General features: G+C 38.5%; 1 protein-coding gene across 1 annotated transcript in view; it reads left to right on the forward strand.

Moving 5' to 3' along the window:
* Positions 1 to 1,653: 1,653 nt before the first annotated feature.
* Positions 1,654 to 18,392, forward strand: part of LOC120297380 (fatty-acid amide hydrolase 1-like) — a 29,271-nt gene continuing 12,532 nt past the window's right edge. The window contains exons 1-9 of the mRNA XM_039319945.1: positions 1,654 to 1,848; positions 4,536 to 4,649; positions 5,735 to 5,875; positions 7,583 to 7,716; positions 10,286 to 10,492; positions 11,048 to 11,088; positions 12,880 to 13,004; positions 14,338 to 14,463; positions 15,206 to 15,303. Of these exons, the coding sequence (XP_039175879.1) occupies positions 1,675 to 1,848; positions 4,536 to 4,649; positions 5,735 to 5,875; positions 7,583 to 7,716; positions 10,286 to 10,492; positions 11,048 to 11,088; positions 12,880 to 13,004; positions 14,338 to 14,463; positions 15,206 to 15,303 (1,160 nt within the window). The 5' untranslated portion in view covers positions 1,654 to 1,674. The remainder of the gene's footprint in view (positions 1,849 to 4,535; positions 4,650 to 5,734; positions 5,876 to 7,582; positions 7,717 to 10,285; positions 10,493 to 11,047; positions 11,089 to 12,879; positions 13,005 to 14,337; positions 14,464 to 15,205; positions 15,304 to 18,392) is intronic.

Raw genomic sequence — 18,392 nt, forward strand, 5'->3', positions numbered from 1 at the left:
CAAAACTGGAAAGATGAATCCAAGTTGGGAAAAGCTGGATAGCAATTGGACTTGGTGGAGGAAGACCTGCCATTTGTATGACTGGTTCATCAGGCCTTCTGGTTATCAGTATCAGTGAGCAACTAGTTTTTGTAAAAAAAAAAATTGTACAGGTAGTCTTCTATTTACAACCACAGTTGAGCCCAAAATCTCTGTTGCTAAGCGAGACAGCTATTAAGTGAATTTTGCCCCATTTTACGCCCTTTCTTGCCACAGCTGTTAAGTGAATCACTGCAGTTGTGAAGTTAGAAACACTGTTGTTAAGTAAATCTGGCTTCCTCATTGACTTTGCTTGTCAGAAGATTGCAAAAGGTAATCACATGACCCTGGGACTGTGACTGTGATAAATATGACAAGTGTCTGAATTTTGATCACATGACCCTGGGATGCTGCAATGGTTTTTAAGTGTGGAAAATGGTAAGTCGTTTTTATTTTCAGTGCTGTTGTAACTTTGAAGGGTCACTGTATGAACTGTTGTAAGTCGAGGACTAACTGTAGTAAGTTTCTTCTACAGTGAGATACTCATCAGATTTATTGTCCCAAAGGCCATTAGTCCTCCATGTCTGTTTTGCCTCCAGTGGGCAAATGGGAATATCATGTTGTATCTCTCAAAGAAGTGGATGCGGTTTTGTGATGTGGCATTGTGATCGGCTTACCAGTGTCTGCATTAAGTATCATTCTTTTTTTTATGCATGGCTCAATTTTTGCAACACATATTAATTGCCTGTCATCCACACCCAGTGGGCCACACGCCCAGTGGGGGCCATGCCCAGTGGCCACGCCCTCCTGGCACCCAGCGATACATAACTGAGTTTTGGATTGCAGTTTGGGCACTCACTCCCTAAAATGTTCGCCATTATGGTTCTAGAGTCTAGATAGACCATAAAATTGGGGCCAAGTTCCTATAGTTATTATATAACGCATAATAAAGTTGCTAAGATACCATTAGATACACAAACTACTAATTCTGCTGCCTGCTAGCTATTGATTTTATTTTTTCAGCCTCACATTCAACATTAATAAGTATAGCATTTTTTTAAAAAAAAAAATAATGACCTGGAAATGTTATAAATGGAAAACTCCGGAACTTTTTCTTTCTTTTCAGAACGTTCTACTGGTGTTGGGAGTGAGGACAAACAGTCTAGGCAAGATCAAATCTTCCCCGTCCACCTCCAGTTGAATTAATCCTCACGGATTTTCCTGTTTTTTTGAAGCTGTATTTGATAATTACAATTCAGCTGCGTTAGGAGGGGGGGGGGCGAAGGTTCCCGTCTACTATTTTTGGGGAGGAATGCTCGAAAAAGTGGCTCTTTTATAAACTAAGGATCGAAGTATTGGACTATTAGCGAAACTTTCTCAAACAGCTGTATTGTATAATCATGTTTTCACCAAAAGAACATTTGTGACTAACAAGCTAATTTCGAGAGAAAAGGCGTGGGGACCAAACGAAAAAGTTTGCGGTGCACGCCACTTCGGGTTGCACGCCGAAGGTACCTTCTCCGTAGAAGCCTTTGCAAGGGGGCGGAGTGGGTGGAGTCCGAGTACAAATAGCTCTTCGTTTCGCATCTTTGCACGAGCGGAGTAGGAGGAGTCGGAGTATAAAAGCTACCGACGCTCTGCGGAGTGCTGCTTGTGATGAGGATGTGGGTACCTCTGGTTTCTGCTTTCCTGGGATGCTCGCTAGCGACCTTCCTCCTGCTGAAATGGCGGAGGAGGAGGCAGGTCCAAGACAAGATAGCCATGGCGAGGAGCCGGCGGCAGCGCGTGTTCGAGCAAATGGGGAGAGCCGCTCAGCGCTTCCAAGAGCAGGTCAGGGGAAGCCGTTTTGGTGTTTTTTTTCTCTCTCTCTCCCCCCCCCCCCCAGCTCTGCCAGTTCGAGAAAGTCTGCAACAAGCAGACATCCATCCCCACGTTCACAGACAGGGAGAGGCAAGAGGGGTACGCTTCGAAATGGGGATGGACTTGCTCCGGGAGAGTTACTTTCTTGCAGTCTTTTTTTAAAGGAACGAAGCTCCTAGTTTTGGCTTTGTGTTTGTCTGAGTTCTAGAGATTTAAACTTTGCTTTCTATGAATTCAGTTTCACTATTCTGAGTTGCAGGAGATCGCTGGGCAGTTGAGGTGGAGAAGTTGGAAGGTTTTGGTATGCACGTTTGACAAGTATTTTTTTTTAAATTTTTTTGTTCAATTTATATGGGCACCTATCTCAAATTGATGTCTGGGTGGGTAACAATTAAACGAGGTTAAAATAGACCAACATCATAAATAATTTATATGGCTTTATCTAATAAAATAGTTCTATTTTGTATTTTATCTGATTAGAATATTAGTTACCGTATGCAGAATGGGGAAAACTTGCCTGTGCTTGTGTATTTCATCAGAGTCAAGGTTTTGTCTTGAGTAAAAGGCTGTTTCATTTTCATAATTAAAATGTGAAATCTGTCTGGGCGTTCTATGGGGAAAAAAGCCCTGCCAAAAGTCATATCCTGCTTCCCTGGGGCTGTGACTGATGAGTTGGATTTTTTGGTGTGAGGGATTGTTGATTCTAGGGATCTTTCTTTCTAATCCAGTGTTTCTCAACCTTGACAATTTTAAGGCATGTGGACTTCAACTCCCAGAATTCCACAGCCAGCAATGCTGGCTGTGGAATTCTGGGAGTTGAAGTCCACATGCCTTAAAATTGTCAAGGTTGAGAAACACTGTTCTAATCCCATCTTCCTGCCTCCAATCTTTCTGACAAAATTATCACATCTGCATTTCTGCAGACCTGGTTTCTGTTTGGGGGCAGAGAAACTTTTTGGGGGGGATTCTGCCTTTAAAATCCTTTGGGGGAATATATTCTGCCTTTTTAATATTTCCCAAAATATTTCTTTCTCTGGATTCTTCCCACAAGACATTAGAAAGCTGACTTGTGAACTGACTTGTGTTACCTGTTCAACTTGTGTTACATGTTCAACAGTGTAAACTTGCATATTTATCCATTTAAAAATTTATATAGCCATCCACCTTCTAAAAAAGTTGGGGCAGCTCCCAATCCAAAGTTGAAACAACATGTAGAAGTATATCCCATTGAATTAAGTAAAATTTACTTCTAATGAATATATTTTATTTATTAATCACATTTATATGGCTGCCCATCTCACAAGAAGCAAGTCTGGGTGAATGAATAAATGAACCAAACAAATATAAAAGCCAATCATTATAAAAATATGAAAGTCATAGTAAAAATGAAAAATATTATATATTGAACTGTATGAACCACATGGAGAGAGTAAAAAAGATCAACCCTAATGGAGCCATCAAAGAATGTCTCTGGTTCCTTGGGATTCCCAGGCTTGGTGGTATAACCAGGCCTTGAAGAACTTCCAAAATGATAATAGGATGGAGGTAGCCTAGCTTCAGACAGGAGGAGGGGAAGAAAATGTGTAGGTTTGCTGGCTCTAAAAATATTAGCTTGCACTTGATAATTCTGGATAGATTTTATAGATATAACTATTTAAATGCATTTTTACTCTGACTATCCATCTAATCATCAGTGACTCTGTTTCTTGATACATTTGGTATATTTACTCTTTCTTAGGCAGTTTAAGTAGTCCTTGACTTAAGCCTGGTCACTGTTTGAAGTTATGACAAATGCTCCCAAAAGCTACTTGTGCCCTGGTGTTAAAGTTATGGCTGCTGTAGCACCCCTGCAATAATTTACTCACCCATCCTGTCCTACTGAGCTAGTTATCTTTCCAAGGGAGATCAACTGGTTGTTGCTAGCTGGAGCTTGCAAGCTTTCAGTGTCCTTCTCACACAGCAGTATCCAACTTACTTTCCCATTCTTAGCAGCTTCTGAGAGAGGCACCCGGCCCAATATAGGATCAGCTTTCTTACAGAGCCAGCCTGAAAAGCAGGTGTTGTCTTGTGAACCTGTAGGGGGCTACCTTTTTAAATAGGCTCCCCAAACTCCCCAAACAAATGTCCCAAAGATGCTTTTTTCACAAGGCAACTTTGTTTTTCCTTGAAGAAGTTTAGCTTTTCAGCCAAGAAGCTTCTTCAGAACTCATCGATCTTCTTGGATGAGAAGAAGCTTCTTGGATGAGAAGTGAAATGTCTTCAAGGAAAAACAACATCCAATTAAGAGCCCTTAGAGTCTGGCCCAAATCACAAGAAAATGAACTTGCAAAAAAAAATTAACATTTTTTGCAACACATATTAATTGCCTGTCGTCCACTTTCCTAACTATCCTGTGTTTAATCGCTGCCAAAAATGTGACTGAGCAAGAATCGCATTAATATTTTTCCTGAAACACACATGTTACATGTATAAGGTTGAATCTGCTTAGCATTGTTTTTAATATGGATCAGAGCATCAAAGTTACAGAACTGATTAGTTTATACTGGACTCACCTTCAGCTATATTGCAAAAATCCTTATTTTTTCTGGATTATATGATTATATAAGTATCTAAAAGAAGCAGTGTTTTATTAACCATGAGGATTTTTTCTCTTTCAGAATCCAAATCACCAACCAGAACCTATTTTATCATTGAGTTTGCCTGAACTCTGTCAGAAACTTAAAGATGGTTCACTCACACCTGAGAGTGTTGTCTACACCTATGTGGACAAGGTGAGGCATCATTCCCTAAGTTAACACAAATGAGAACTATGTGTAGGATAGGATTCTTATCATTCAAGCTGAAATTTCCTGAGGACCCATAAGTATGTTTAAAAAAGTAGATTTGAAAATTGTTTTAGGAATCTGCATATTTCTTGTGGATCACACATATTTCTTTGGCATTTTCTTTGCTGTTGCTGTTATGAGGGTCTCAGTAGTGTTAACAAATTTATCTCCTGCATAGAAAGCATTTTGTCAGTGTAGCAGTAAACTTCATAAACACATTCTCTGGTTAATTATTCAGAAAAAAGCACTCATTGAGTTCAGTGGTTAAATACTCCAAGGTAGGTATATATAGTTTGTTCCCCCCCCCCAAAAAAGGGTAGCAATGAATAATCTTTTCAAGCCTTAAATCTACTAATCAAGAAATAATTTGATAATAAATACATAGAAATAAAACTTTTAGTAAGGAAGAACAAATTGGCCTAAAGCAGAAATAGATCCAAAGTAGCAATACCTACCTGTCCTTGGAAAGTTCAGCAGAATGAAAGCTGATTTTAGTATTTGGGTGGGAGAACAACAGGAAAACTTAGGTAGTTTAGTTTGTAAAGTAGTTTAGTTTGGCAAACTGAGAAAATATCCTAGAAGTAATATTCCATATTGTTACCAAAACCAGCTATTAAATGTGATCGTGAAACAGAGAGAGCTGACCTTGATTCAAAGAACCAAGCAAGAATCATATTTTTTAACCCTCGAGACTGATATTATATACCTGCTGGGTGAAAGATTTTACCCTGGAATATTCAGAACCTACTTAGCGTCTACATTGGGGCACTCCAGTCTTTAGATAAGAGAATCATTGGCATTGAACAATAATGCCAATGTAGAAAAGAATTAGTTACCTTTTTGAGGAAAATAAAAGGGTAACATAACTCACAAGAGAAAGTAAAGAGGTAGAGGAAGCAATTCTCTTCAGGCAGGAGGTAGTTTTGTAGACCAAACAGATTTGCCTTCGAGTTTTTTTTTTCTCCTCTTGTAAAGGTGGGCTTCATTTCATAGGAGAAATGAAGAGATTGTCTTTCCCTGCTTTTTTCTAGGCCTTGAGGGTGACTGCAGATGTCAACTGCATAACCGATTACATAGCAGAGGAATCCCAGCTTCTGCGTATGAACAGCGAAGGGGGAAAGGGCTTGCTCTATGGAGTTCCCGTCAGCATAAAGGATTCCATTAACTGCAAGGTATCGCAGGGGTGGGCCTTGAGTGGGTATGCGGAGCTCTTATGTGGCTAAAGGACAGGTAGGTGCACAGCTTGTATACCATTATATGATAAGGAGCATCTTGGCTTTGGATTTGAATTGCTTTGAGCAGGTAGCTATATATATTAATAGGAGATCATCTTTTCATCTGCCTGTATCTAATAGCTCATATCACTTAATGCCAAATCCTGCTGTCTTTTACAAAATCTTTATTTTATTTATTTGTTACATTTTTATGTTGCCCATTTCCTCTCTAAGGTGACTCTAGGCAGCTTAAACCCTTTCTAACAGGACCTGGAACAGGGTGATATGTGAGCCTGCAAACTGTAATACACTAGGTGTTTTTTTTTTCTTTTTAAAAATTCCTATTGTTGGTTTCTTGCATGGCTTTAAGATGTGTGTTCAAATTTGAGTGATTTTGCAATTAGACAGATTTTAAATCAAATAAGCAAAAATCCATGTTGCATGCTATGTGGGAAATCAGCTATATCTTAAAAATGTGCTAGAAAATGTGTTTAGATCTGTGATAACCAAAATAAAATTTACCTTATGCTAAAGCATGTTTCACAGCAGTCTTAACATTGATTGCTGTCTGCTAAAACATATGAAGTTTTCTGATACCATCTATTACATATGGCTTCCTTAAATGTGATTTTTTAAAATTATATTTATTACTAGCTGTTCCCGGCCACGTGTTGCTGTGGCTCAGTCTGGTTAAATGGAAAAGAATGAAAAGAGAAAGCCCACGTTTGTAATATGTTTAATTTCACAATGCTTGTGGGTATACAATATTTTTTGTTGTTCCATTGTCTGTGCAGATATAGAGATTGTCTGAAATCGTAACGTGTGTTGCTTTTATGTCCAACAGATGGCACTGTTTTTCACAAAAACCATGTTTTTACCTGTCACAGGTGTGACATCTATATAATATAGTTATATAAAAACGCACGTATTCAAATGCAACGTTGTGTCAAATTTCAAAGCAATCGGTGAAGAACTTTCGGAGATTTAAGATTTTGAACAAATGAACATTTACATTTTTATTTATATAGATTTTTAAAAAAAAACATTAAAATACAAACTAATATAAAAGGAAAGGGGGAAGGGAATAATAGGACAAGTTAAAAAAAACAAATATATAACATGACCATTAACTTTTTCTAACAAAGAAATTTTAATACAATAGCCTCTCTTATGAATAATACCAATACTTAAAATGCCTTATCAAATTAATACTCAACATTCAAAAATATATTCATAATATATTCTTCACTTAACTTTAGTCTAACATACTAAACTGACAAATATAAATAAAATTAAGACTCCTCAATATTTCTCTAGTCAAATCAAATCTCGTACTCAAAATCCAAAGTCAAAATCTGATTTTTCTCCTTGCTTTTTAAGAAATCTAACAGTGGTCTCCAAGTTAGAAGAAAGTTAGTCAAGTTATTTTTTTCTGATTAAAGCAGTCAACTTCACCATCCAGCTAGTTCTATTTTCTATAAAGAATTTATCCTTGGACCGTCTGCATAATAATATTCTTAATGTTCCACAGGACAACGGATAAAAACATTATCAATTTACTGGTGCTTTTTAACATCTTAAGCGCAGCATCACTGAATGATATCTGATGTTTCTCTGGGGAACCTGAATTTCCTTCTCCTCTTTACATCTTTTTCCTCATCACAGGGCTCTGACACTACTTTGGGCTTTGTAAAACGTCTCTTCCAGCCAGCCGCAGAAGACGCTGTTATAGTGCAGGTGTTGAAACATCAAGGAGCAATTCCATTTGTAAAAACAAATGTTCCCCAATCTCTGTTGAGGTAAATCATGTATTTTTTATGTTTTGATTTTTCTATACAGGTAATCCTCGACTTAAGATTATTCATTCAGTGATCATTTGAAGTTACAGTGGCACTGAAGGAAGGGACCAGGCGCTGAAGTTATAGCTCTTGCAGTACTCTTGCGGTCACGTGATCAAAGTTCAGATGTTTGGCAGCTCACCTGCATTTATAATCACAGGAGAGTTTCAACTCTCTCACCCACCTGTCTGCCTTTTGGGCCCTTGCCACCCTTGCTGACCTTTGCCATCTTCTTCCTCCTGCTGCTCCCCAGGCATGCTGTTACATGCGTTCCTAGGTTTGGCTTATGGTCTCTCAACAGCTATACTCAAATCACTTTCACAGCTGGTTCTTTGGAATACAGTGGGACCCAGTGAAATTAAAATAAGAGTAAAACTTTTTTAGTAACAACATACATTTGCCCTTTCTCTCTCATACACATGCATTCCTCCACAGCTACCGGTATCCCTACCCCTACCCTTGTCCTTCTCAACTAGGCTGCCAGGCACTAGTTAGAGGAATGGAAGCCATCAAGTCTTAGATCCAAAGACAAAGAGTAAGTGGGCTTCAGGGCCCCTTTTGTCCCCCAAAGTCCTTGCTTTGTTGATTCATAAAACTGGCAGCTACTTTTGCCTTGTTGATTTACAAGTCTGGTACCTGCTGATGGCACTTCGTGGGGGGGGGAGCATTTCCATGTGATGAGGTACAACTTGTTTTGTCTGGTTCAGGTGACATTCTTTTATTATCTTAGCAATTTTGTCTCGTCTATCTTCCAAAGAGATCTTTTAGACAAAATTCCTGGCTTTTTGTCCACCCTGCTTCAGCTTTAGATATGTCAGCTTCAGCCTCATCTCACATATTCCTCCCCTAGGCATCGAGTTTAAACAACAGATGCCACAAAATGGGGTTGGGATGAATTCTCTAGCCTGTAAATTCTCCCATCTGTTTTCAAAATTGGTCAGAGGGGACTATTAAAACAGCTTAAATTGCTAGTAAACTTTGTAATCACCATTTCAGCAGCCTTTAGAAATGGGTATTGTTTCTGGGGGCTTACACTAACATGTGTTCCACATTGGTTGCGATGGTCTTGGAACCAAAGCCTGCCAGTCAGAGATCTGTGAGGTAGATAAGGCTATAATGGAGATTTGTTTACCTAAAGAAAAACATGTAATAAGAGAAATTTCAGCTTCGGTATCCATCAGTTTGCTTAGGATCATTGTGGGTTAAAACAAAAGGGTAATTCCTCTCACTTTGAGGAGGAATTTCAATATTCCTCCCCCACCCCATATTGTCAGTCAAGATCCATATATTTACCGTAGCAGGGGGACAGCTCTAAAAATTGACTAAAGGGGTGAGATTATAGTTTCTTTTTTCTCCTTTACCTCTGGGATTGAAACTTTCTTTAAAGGTTCTGTTAATTGTTTCAATTGATGCTGGATCAATGAAAAAGGTGGCTCTTTCTGTCCCTGGTTGCTTCAGAAATTCCCATTTCTGTGGACTTCCCCTCTCCTTTCCCACCTGTTTTTTAACTCCTTCCTCCCACACATTCTTCACTTTTATCCTCAACACTCCCAACATCTTTCCTTGCTTCTCACAAATCTGTTTCCAGAGGGGCTAAGTCTAAAGGGTAAAGTCATCCAATTGCTCAATCTAAGTTTGTTCAAGGCAGTGTAAGCCCCGCCCCCCCAGCACACCTTTTAAAGACTGATTGCATGTTTACACTGGTTGCACTGAAATGGAGGCCATTGGTGATAATGAAACATGGACAAAGCAAATAGCATTACTGGCTCTGCACAAATTTTTTGTCATCATCTGAAACTAGACTATGATACTGAAGTGGATGATTCAGCTTGACCAAAGTACTAGTATTTTCTTCCGGATAACAATACCTCTTATTTCTTTTTCTTCTACCACACCCTTGGGCAGCACTGTGTAAGTGATAATTGTTAAAGCTTAAGGAAGCATTTTTTTTTAAGAAGTAGAAGAGTTGAACTTGACCAAGTCTTTACAATGCTGGTTGGGACTTAATAATTGATTATGATAATCAGCATTTCCTCTTCAGAATTCAAGAAATGTGGTTATTTTCTTTATTATTGAGAGAGAGAGATGCACTTAGTACTGCTCATTGTTCTTACTGAAATCTCATGAGATTTAGAATAAGACGGCCAGAATTTTGTGAAATTTGAAAGTGAAACAATTGAAATCTTGTAATTTGTCAGTCTTACAAAATTTTGACCATCTTTAAGATATTACAGAGGTATACGTATACATGGGGCCCAGTGCTGATATCAGAAAAGGTTGCCAGCTTCTATCTGCAAGATTTTTTAGGCCTTTATACATTGTGGTGACTACTTGAAAAGAAAAGAAATCCTTATTAAGAGACAAAGTGTAAATACCATTGTTTCAGATTAAGATTAAACCAGGGATATCGTATAATTTTGTAAAAAGGCTAATTGAATCATATTCTTAGATCCCTGCCTGGAAGAACTATTAGGAAAATGTTTGGAAATATTCCAAAACCAATTGCTGACAATATTCTTTGTCTTTTCAGTTATGATTGCAGTAATCCGATCTTTGGACCAACAGTGCATCCTTTGGATCACACTAAAAGCCCTGGTGGATCGTCAGGAGGGGAAGGATCTCTTATTAAAAGTGGAGGATCCATTCTGGGCATTGGCACAGATTTAGGAGGCAGCATTCGTAACCCGAGTGGCTTTTGTGGAATTTGTGGTTTAAAAACCACTAGCAACAGAATTAGGTTGTATATAAACCCTAATCCTTAAAATACGGAATTTAAAATATGTGGATTATTCATCTCAGATTCCTGATCTATTGTAACTGTATATCAGAGTTGCCAAGAATGGGGGAACTAATAATTAATTCAAATAGTGAAAATTAATAAGTCAGATCATCGATTAGGCAAAATCGTGTTTCATTCAATCTTTGTTGAATTGCTTTTTACGTCTGTAACCTTATGTTCACTTCAAGTGAATTCTGTTTAACATCTGAATAGGTTGTCCTGTTTTCCCTGCTGTACCCTAATCACAATGTTGTGAACTTCCAATGTTTATCAATTATATTTGAATTAATGGGGCGATATATAAGTCTTAAGGGCTATTGCTAGTCTAATAGGCTTGGCTGGAATCTTGGCTATTTTAGTTTGTATCAGCTAACCCTGTTCAACAAAGTGAACTGGAAATATTCTCAACATGTCATCTGTGTTAAGTGCTGGAATGAGTTCAAAGAGGAATTGATGTTGAAAATTGTGACGCTTAACAGCTTTGCTAAAACTACTCTTTTGATGTCTCTATAGCAAAAAAGGAATTACTCCGTGTATCCCTGGTCAGAGAACAGGTAAGATACTATTATTTGATTAGATAAATGGGAAGTTTGTTTCACATGAATAAATTATTCTTTGACATTCTTGTTCTGAGAAAAAACAGTTTCATCAATTTCTACCAAGTAAATTTTGAAAATGTTGGCAGCCTTTCAAAAAAGTATGAACTCAGCTTAGTAACCTAATGCTAGTAACAACCGTGTCCTGTTACCTGAATGTTCTAGTATCACTTTCTTCTTTAAAAGAGAAGGTTTCTGAAATTAGCAGTTGGATATTGTAACAAGAACTTGACAGGAAAGGGTTTGAGCATGTTGCTTAGTTGTTTCCTAGGGTTTTTTTTAAATTTATTTAATTGATTTATATAATAGCTGCCCAATTTGCAAATTGTAACTTGGGGTGACTAACAAAGGATTACAAGTAGTCCTTAACTTGGGACCATAACTGAGCCCAGAATGTTGATCGTAAGTCGTTCCAGTCACAAGTCAAGTCCACTATATGACAAGATTTGATTTTATGACAGCCAATAAGTGAGTCACTGTGATTGTTGTGGTTGACAATTCACTTATCAACCGCCTTGCTTAGCAATGGAAATGTTGGGCTCAACTGAGAACTACTTGTATCATCAGTGTGTTGATGTTATTTAATTCTCTGGCAGTAAATGGCCTCCTCCAGAAGAGTTCACAAAGTCAGGATCTATGGCTAGATCAGGAGTAAGGAACCTTGGCTCTTTGATGACTTGTGCACTTCAACTCCCAGAATTCCTAAGTTAGCATGGCTGGTTCAGGAATTCTGGGTATTGAAGTCCACAAGTCATCAAAGAGCCAAGGGTTCCCTATCCCTGGGCTAGATCTACAGAGAGATCAAGGACTCCCAATCTGCTCCAGGGATAATTAAAAGTGTGATCAATAACATCTCAGTGTTGCAGACTGGTTTAATGGTTCTTCATTCATTTCAGAAGCAACTACAAATTGGAGACATATAGCTTTTGACACTCAGCAAATAAAATAGGTATAAAATAGGTCACAGAAATATAACACATGTAGAATAAATAAATTAAAACTGCATGACATTCGTTTAGTATCAGGCCGTGTTGACAGCATTTTCTCTCGCCAGCCTGAGGTCTTCCTGTTGAAAGACATCAAATGTACCATAGTATTGGAGACGGATTATTCTTCTGTAGTGGTATGTGGAATTGACCCTGGGAGACGGGAGAAAAAGCTGCATGCTAGGCAGTGGTTTAATAAACGATAACAGTCTGAACAGGTGAAGGTAGAGAAAGAGTCTTAGAAGAATCCCTTCTTAGTTTTTCAGCAGAGTAGAAATAAAGGAGGGAAAAGATACTTTCAGACGTGTGGTTTCTGTTACTGAATCGTAGTACTCTGGTTTGGTGCTTCTTGTCTCAGCTACCTCAAAAGGGCTGGCATCTGTCTGAAACTTGATTGAAAAGAGTACTGTTAAGCCCTTTTCATCCAGGGCTCTCTGGAGCTGCAAACCACCTTCTCGACAAGATTCCCTAAAAAGAGAGAAGGTTGAAAATAGAGAAGAGTAAAAAAAAAAATCTTTACATTAACAGTATTCTTTAATTGTTTTCTGATATCCCATTGTGTTAAAAAAGGTGCTCTTCTTATAGTGTTAATGAAAATGGGGAAGAGAGGTCATTCATTCTGAAAAGTAGGGAATGAGTTGGTTCTTTAGGAGTTAATCACTTTTGTGAGCTTCAGTGGTTGAAACTTTCCTCTCAGATTTTCCCGAGTCCTAAAAAAAGGCTATTCTTGAATGCTTCCTGTTTCCTTGTTTCTTTCTTCCAGTTTCTGTGGGCGTGGGACCAATGGCGCGGGATGTTGACAGCCTTGCCCTTTGCCTGAAAGCTCTCCTGTGCAAGAAAATGTTCCATCTGGATCCCACAGTGCCACCTCTTCCTTTCAATGACCAAGTAAGATCAGTGATCCTACCAACCATGCACAGATATTGGAATCAGAAGAAGAACAGCTTCCTTGAAGAAAAACATGGACAACCATTACCACTCCCTTAAAGATGCTGTGGCTTTGCCTGGGCTCCTGTGTTAGTTGCATCACCCCAGAAAAAAAACCCACATATGAATTAAATCACTGGCCAGAGAGTTCCCTGAGCAGCATTATGAGAAAAGGGTATAATCAAGAAAATATCTCTACCTTCCCTTTGGGAATCTATTAACAACATGGATTGTTTCTACATATAATAAGCAGATCTCCAGGAAATGAACATTATGCCATTTTACCTGTGACAGATAGTAGAAATACATCAACACTGAGGAATGAACGCCACTCTCCTTTTTGCATTTCACTGAGAGAAGTGATTATTTTAAAATAAATAAGCATTGGTAACACTTGGGAAAGAAACCAAGTAATATGATACATCGTAGGCTGCATTTACTGGTTAAGTGTACAGGTAGTCCTGGACTTACAATCTGTTGCTTGGAGACCACTCAAAGTTACAATGGACCCCCAAATAGTACTTATGACTAGTGACAGCCTCCCTCCCCCTCCCGTGGTCACGTGTTTGCATTTTGGGTTCTTGGCAACTGGCCCATATTGATGGCCCTTTTGAGTGTCCTGCAGTCACAGGACTACAATTTACAATATTTTTTTTTGCTGGAACGCGACATTCTTTCCAGTTTCCAATAAATTGCAGAAAATGGATTCTCTTAACCACCACGTTTGCTTTACAACCATCACAAAAGAAAAATTGTAAAATTAGCGTAATCACGATGACCCACTTTGCGACCAGAATGATTTAAGATCATAATTGCAAGCTTAGTTATGATCGTAAGTCGAGGATTACCTGTACCTCAAACTTCAGTTCAGTCTGTCCCTTTTGTTTCTCAGCTTCAGAGAAATAATAGTGAACCAAATCATTCTCTCGGCTGTGACAGCACATTGTATGTTTGCCCACAGGGAAAAGGATATTTAAAGGACTATCTTGTTTTTTCCCTTTGAATCTGGTTTAGCATGCTCAGACACTGACATCCTGGGAAAACATTTCACGATTTGGTCCTGTGATTCAGAACTGTTGGCTAAAGAACTTTATTGGCTTAAGTATCCTTGTCTGATAGCCTCTGGAATTAAGCCAGTGGATTGATATTTACACCAGCAGATAAAGAAGTTGAATGATTGAGAAATGGATGATTCTGTAACTAATGCTGATTTAACCAGTGTGGTGTCCTGCTTTTAAGGCATCTACTATGATTAATTGTTTTGAAAACTTCTCTTGCTCTTCTGTTGCTCTAGGTTTATACCAGCTCACGTCCACTCAGAATAGGGTATCATGAGACTAATTCCCATAGTATGCCAAGCCCTTCCGTGAGACGGGCTGTGCTGGAAACCAAGGAGCTTCTGGAAAGAAATGGCCATGTGGTATGTATACTTAGTAGCGGAGAGGGAAGTATGTGTCCTACCAAGGGGATGTCTGTTTCAGAAGGCAACATCAGGAGAAGTAAGAGATTTTTGTTGAGGGTGCAACAGCAGAGAAGGAGAGAGCAAAACTTCACATAAGTGTTATCTGGGTTTTCCCTCCTTCCCTGCTAACTTCATTGCACAACCTGTTATCAATAAAGGTTGGAGTTTCATACAAAAAGCAACCTGGCTTATTTTGCTTTTTAGTATTTAAATGCTGTATTCTGGTTCACTTTGCTTCATCTCTGTAGTTTCCTTATTAATTATTATGCTAGTTTTGGCGTCCACTATTATAGAGTTTTTTAAAAATTGATCGGATTTGCTTAATGCAGGAGAGTCTTTATTTATGGGATGGCCCTCAGATGGTTTCCAATTGGTAGTTTACACAGGACATCCATTTCTGTTGACCTTTAGTAGAGTTGTGCAAGCCTTTCTCCAAGTGTAAGATTGAATCACATGAAAATGAATACATTACCATTTTGTTAATTTAGAGCAATGTTTTTGAACTTGGCAACTTTAAGATGCATAGAGTTCAACTCCCATTGTCAGCATGCTGGGGAATTTTACACATCTTAAAATAGCCAAGTTTGAAAAACATTGATTTAGAGAATTGGGTTTTTTTCTCAGTCATATTTCTGATTATAGTATATCCCCCAATTTAAAAAAAATCACTTTATTATAAATGTTCTTTCATTTCTTTTAGTTGGTCCCCTTTGAGCCACATCACGTGGCCCATTTTATAAGCAACTTCGGTGGTGCGTCATTGTTTAGTGATGATGGTGCCACTGTCCTACAGTCTTTGTAAGTATTGTATTTTCTATAGTCTGAAGTATATATGTGAGGAAATAAGAGGCTTATTTTGTGAATGTGATTTCCCCTTCCCCTTCTCTTGTGTTTCCAATTATTCTCAATAGGTAGGGAGACAGGGCTTTACATTTTTGTGATGCTGAAAGCTGCTATGAATGAAACATTTGGGACTAGTGAACTTCAGCTGTATGAATCTTTTTTCCCCTTGCTTCAAACAACAACATAGCTAACTTTGCTGGAAACTTTTATTATAGATCTAAAATACTACAGATAGTCCTCACTTAGTGACCACAATTATAACTGGCAATTCCATCATTAAGTGCCACCATTGCTAAATGGAAAATCACATTACCATGATGAGCTTATGATGTCTCTTTGCATTTGTCACATGGGAATCACTGCAATCATGTGACTTTGATTTGTAATTTTATTCCTGCTTTATCTATTAATTTGGCTTGTTGGAAGCCAGTTGCATAACAGTGAATGATGATCACAAGACTGTTTGTCTCTGCAGTGGTCGTAACTGCAAAGAGTGGTTGAAAAGTTTTTCTCCCCACCATTGTAACTTCAAACAGCCGCTAGACAAGGCAATTGGTAAATGATGACTGCCTGTATGTGTGTATGTGAAGGGATGTAATACCGTATAAAACAGCCTTCTGCAGTAATACACACAGGACAATATTCTACTATGTTTAAATGGACAAAATTCAGCTTCAGATCTCCATTTAATCATAAATCTCATCTTTGAATATATAGTGCTTTTAGTCCCACTATTCCAGGTTAAAATTAAAAGCTGGGAACAAGATACAGAAATATCCTACAAGAATTCAAAGTGATGTAATCAGTGCAACACATCAATATAGGTGAGAGACTTAAATTGTGCAGTGAAATCTCAAATGGAACATTGCTGCCAGTGTAAGAGAAAAGTATACACAAATCTGAATGAGTGCCAGAGAACAACAAGGAAATCACGAGAGAGAGGAGTGCAGTAGGTAAAAGTCTTGGGCAACATTTTATTTATTTATTAGATACATACAGGTAGTCCTCAACTTACAACCAGTCGTTTAGTGGCTATTTGAAGTTACAACGGCACTGAGAAAAGTGTCTAATGACCAGTTTTCACACTTAACGATTGTTGCAACATCCTTGTTAGCCATGTGATCAAACTTTGGAGGCTTGACAACTGGCATGTCTTTATAATTGTTGCAGTGTCCTGCGGTCACCTTTTGTGACCTGACAAACAAAGTGAGTGGGGAAGCCAGATTCACTTAACGATATTACTAACTGAACAACCGCAGTGATTCAATTAACCATAGCAAGAAAGATAGTAAAATAGCGCAAAATTCATTTAACCGTCTTGCTTAGCAGTGTAAATTTTGGGCCCACTTGTGGCCGTAAGTCAAGGATTACCTGTATACCACTTCTCTTCCAAGTGTCCAAAGTGACAAATACAGTTTTCCTCTCCCGTTCTGCTGCCCAACAACAGTCCTGTGAGGTAAGTTGGGCTGAGCAAGAGTGATTGGCCCCTATTTGACCCAGTGAGCTTCTGTTTCTCAAAGTGGATTAGAATCTGGATCTTTTCCCAGGCCAGTTTGGCATCTTAACTATTACATCACCTTTACTCTCATTTTAAAAAGGACCTTCCTTAGTAAAGAAATGAAGAAGACATACTAACAGGGACAATATATTCACCTTTTTAAAAGGTATCCATATAATATATTCACCTTTTTTTTTACAGGGACAATATATTCACCTTTTTAAAAGGTATCCATATAATATATTCACCTTTTTAAAAGGTATCCATATAATGCAACCTGATCCATTACATAGATCAGGTTGCATTATATGGATACCCACCTCAGCTCCAACAATGCCAAAAAAGTCGCGATACGTGATGCGGCGAGTTTGACACCTGTGATATAGATGATAGATGTTTTTTTAAAGCAAAACATAAATTTGGAAAGTATAAGAGTTCTAAAACAGCGGCATCTGGATCGGCTCTGGCTCCATTGGTTCTCGAAGGTGAATAATTTTGGGAGGGATATTAAGGGATATAGGCCACACGATCGAGAAGGTTTTAATGTGATTGAGCAACGTGGTGGAACTAAGGTAAAACATACAACCGACAATCTTTGCTGGCATGGCGAGTTTCTAGCTGTTTCGGAACCGTTGGTGAGACTGTTAAAAGTCTTTGGCGCTGTTTGAATTTTTTTCTGCCAGCAGCAAGGTCTGACTGCTGGCCTAGCGACGGATTCTATTGCAAATCAGGGCTGTTTCCAAAGGAGGCAGAGGAGGAGAGGTTCCATGGCTTATGGAGCGAAGGAACTGGATGAAGCTGTCGGCAGGCCCAGAGGAAAAGAGAGAAAGGCTTTTGGAGGAGTTGGTGGCAGCGGCAACATAATCCAGGGGCCAAAAGAAGCAAGGCCTCTTTAAGGAAAAGGTGGAAGAGTCAGGATCAGGAAAAGGAAAGGAGGCGAGGTTGTCGTGCAGGAATACAAACTAATTTGAGGGTTAATCCACATGGAGCTCCATTTCCATCTGTCCTGTTTGCCATCGTTCGCTCCCCAGAGATTAAAATGGATGATCTGAAACCTGAGCTGGCCACAAAGAAGGAGTGTATATTGGAGGTGGTGGCCCTTTGAGAGCTGTATGCAACGAAATTTCATTTTGATGTATGCCGATTGGTGTACATTCAAAGTGACAATAAAGTTGTTGTTGTTGTTGTTATTATTATTAAACTAAAATAAATTCAAATAAAAAAGCTTTCAGTATAACAGAACCAAGAAATCAGCCCAGGAGAGACTTAATTTATTCAAATCAGTTTTCACTACAGATGAACAACCTGTTTAAAAGCTTGAACCATTTTATGGACATTTTTAGAACGTGCCTTTTAAAAGTGGAATGACATGGAACCAGCAAGAAATAAAGAATTTCAGTATGTGACAGCTTTATGCAGTTTGTAATTGAAGTCAATTTCTTAGTTGGGGTTGGAAGAAAATTGCAATAACTTTTTGAAAAAAAAAAAAAGGATCTTGGGAGCTGCCAAAATTGATAGTGAGTTAATTTTAATGTCTATCTTGCAT

Source organism: Crotalus tigris, unplaced genomic scaffold (assembly GCF_016545835.1).
Source record: "Crotalus tigris isolate CLP2741 ecotype Arizona unplaced genomic scaffold, ASM1654583v1 scf7180000023617.9722795, whole genome shotgun sequence".
Classification (NCBI taxonomy): Eukaryota; Metazoa; Chordata; class Lepidosauria; order Squamata; family Viperidae; genus Crotalus; species Crotalus tigris.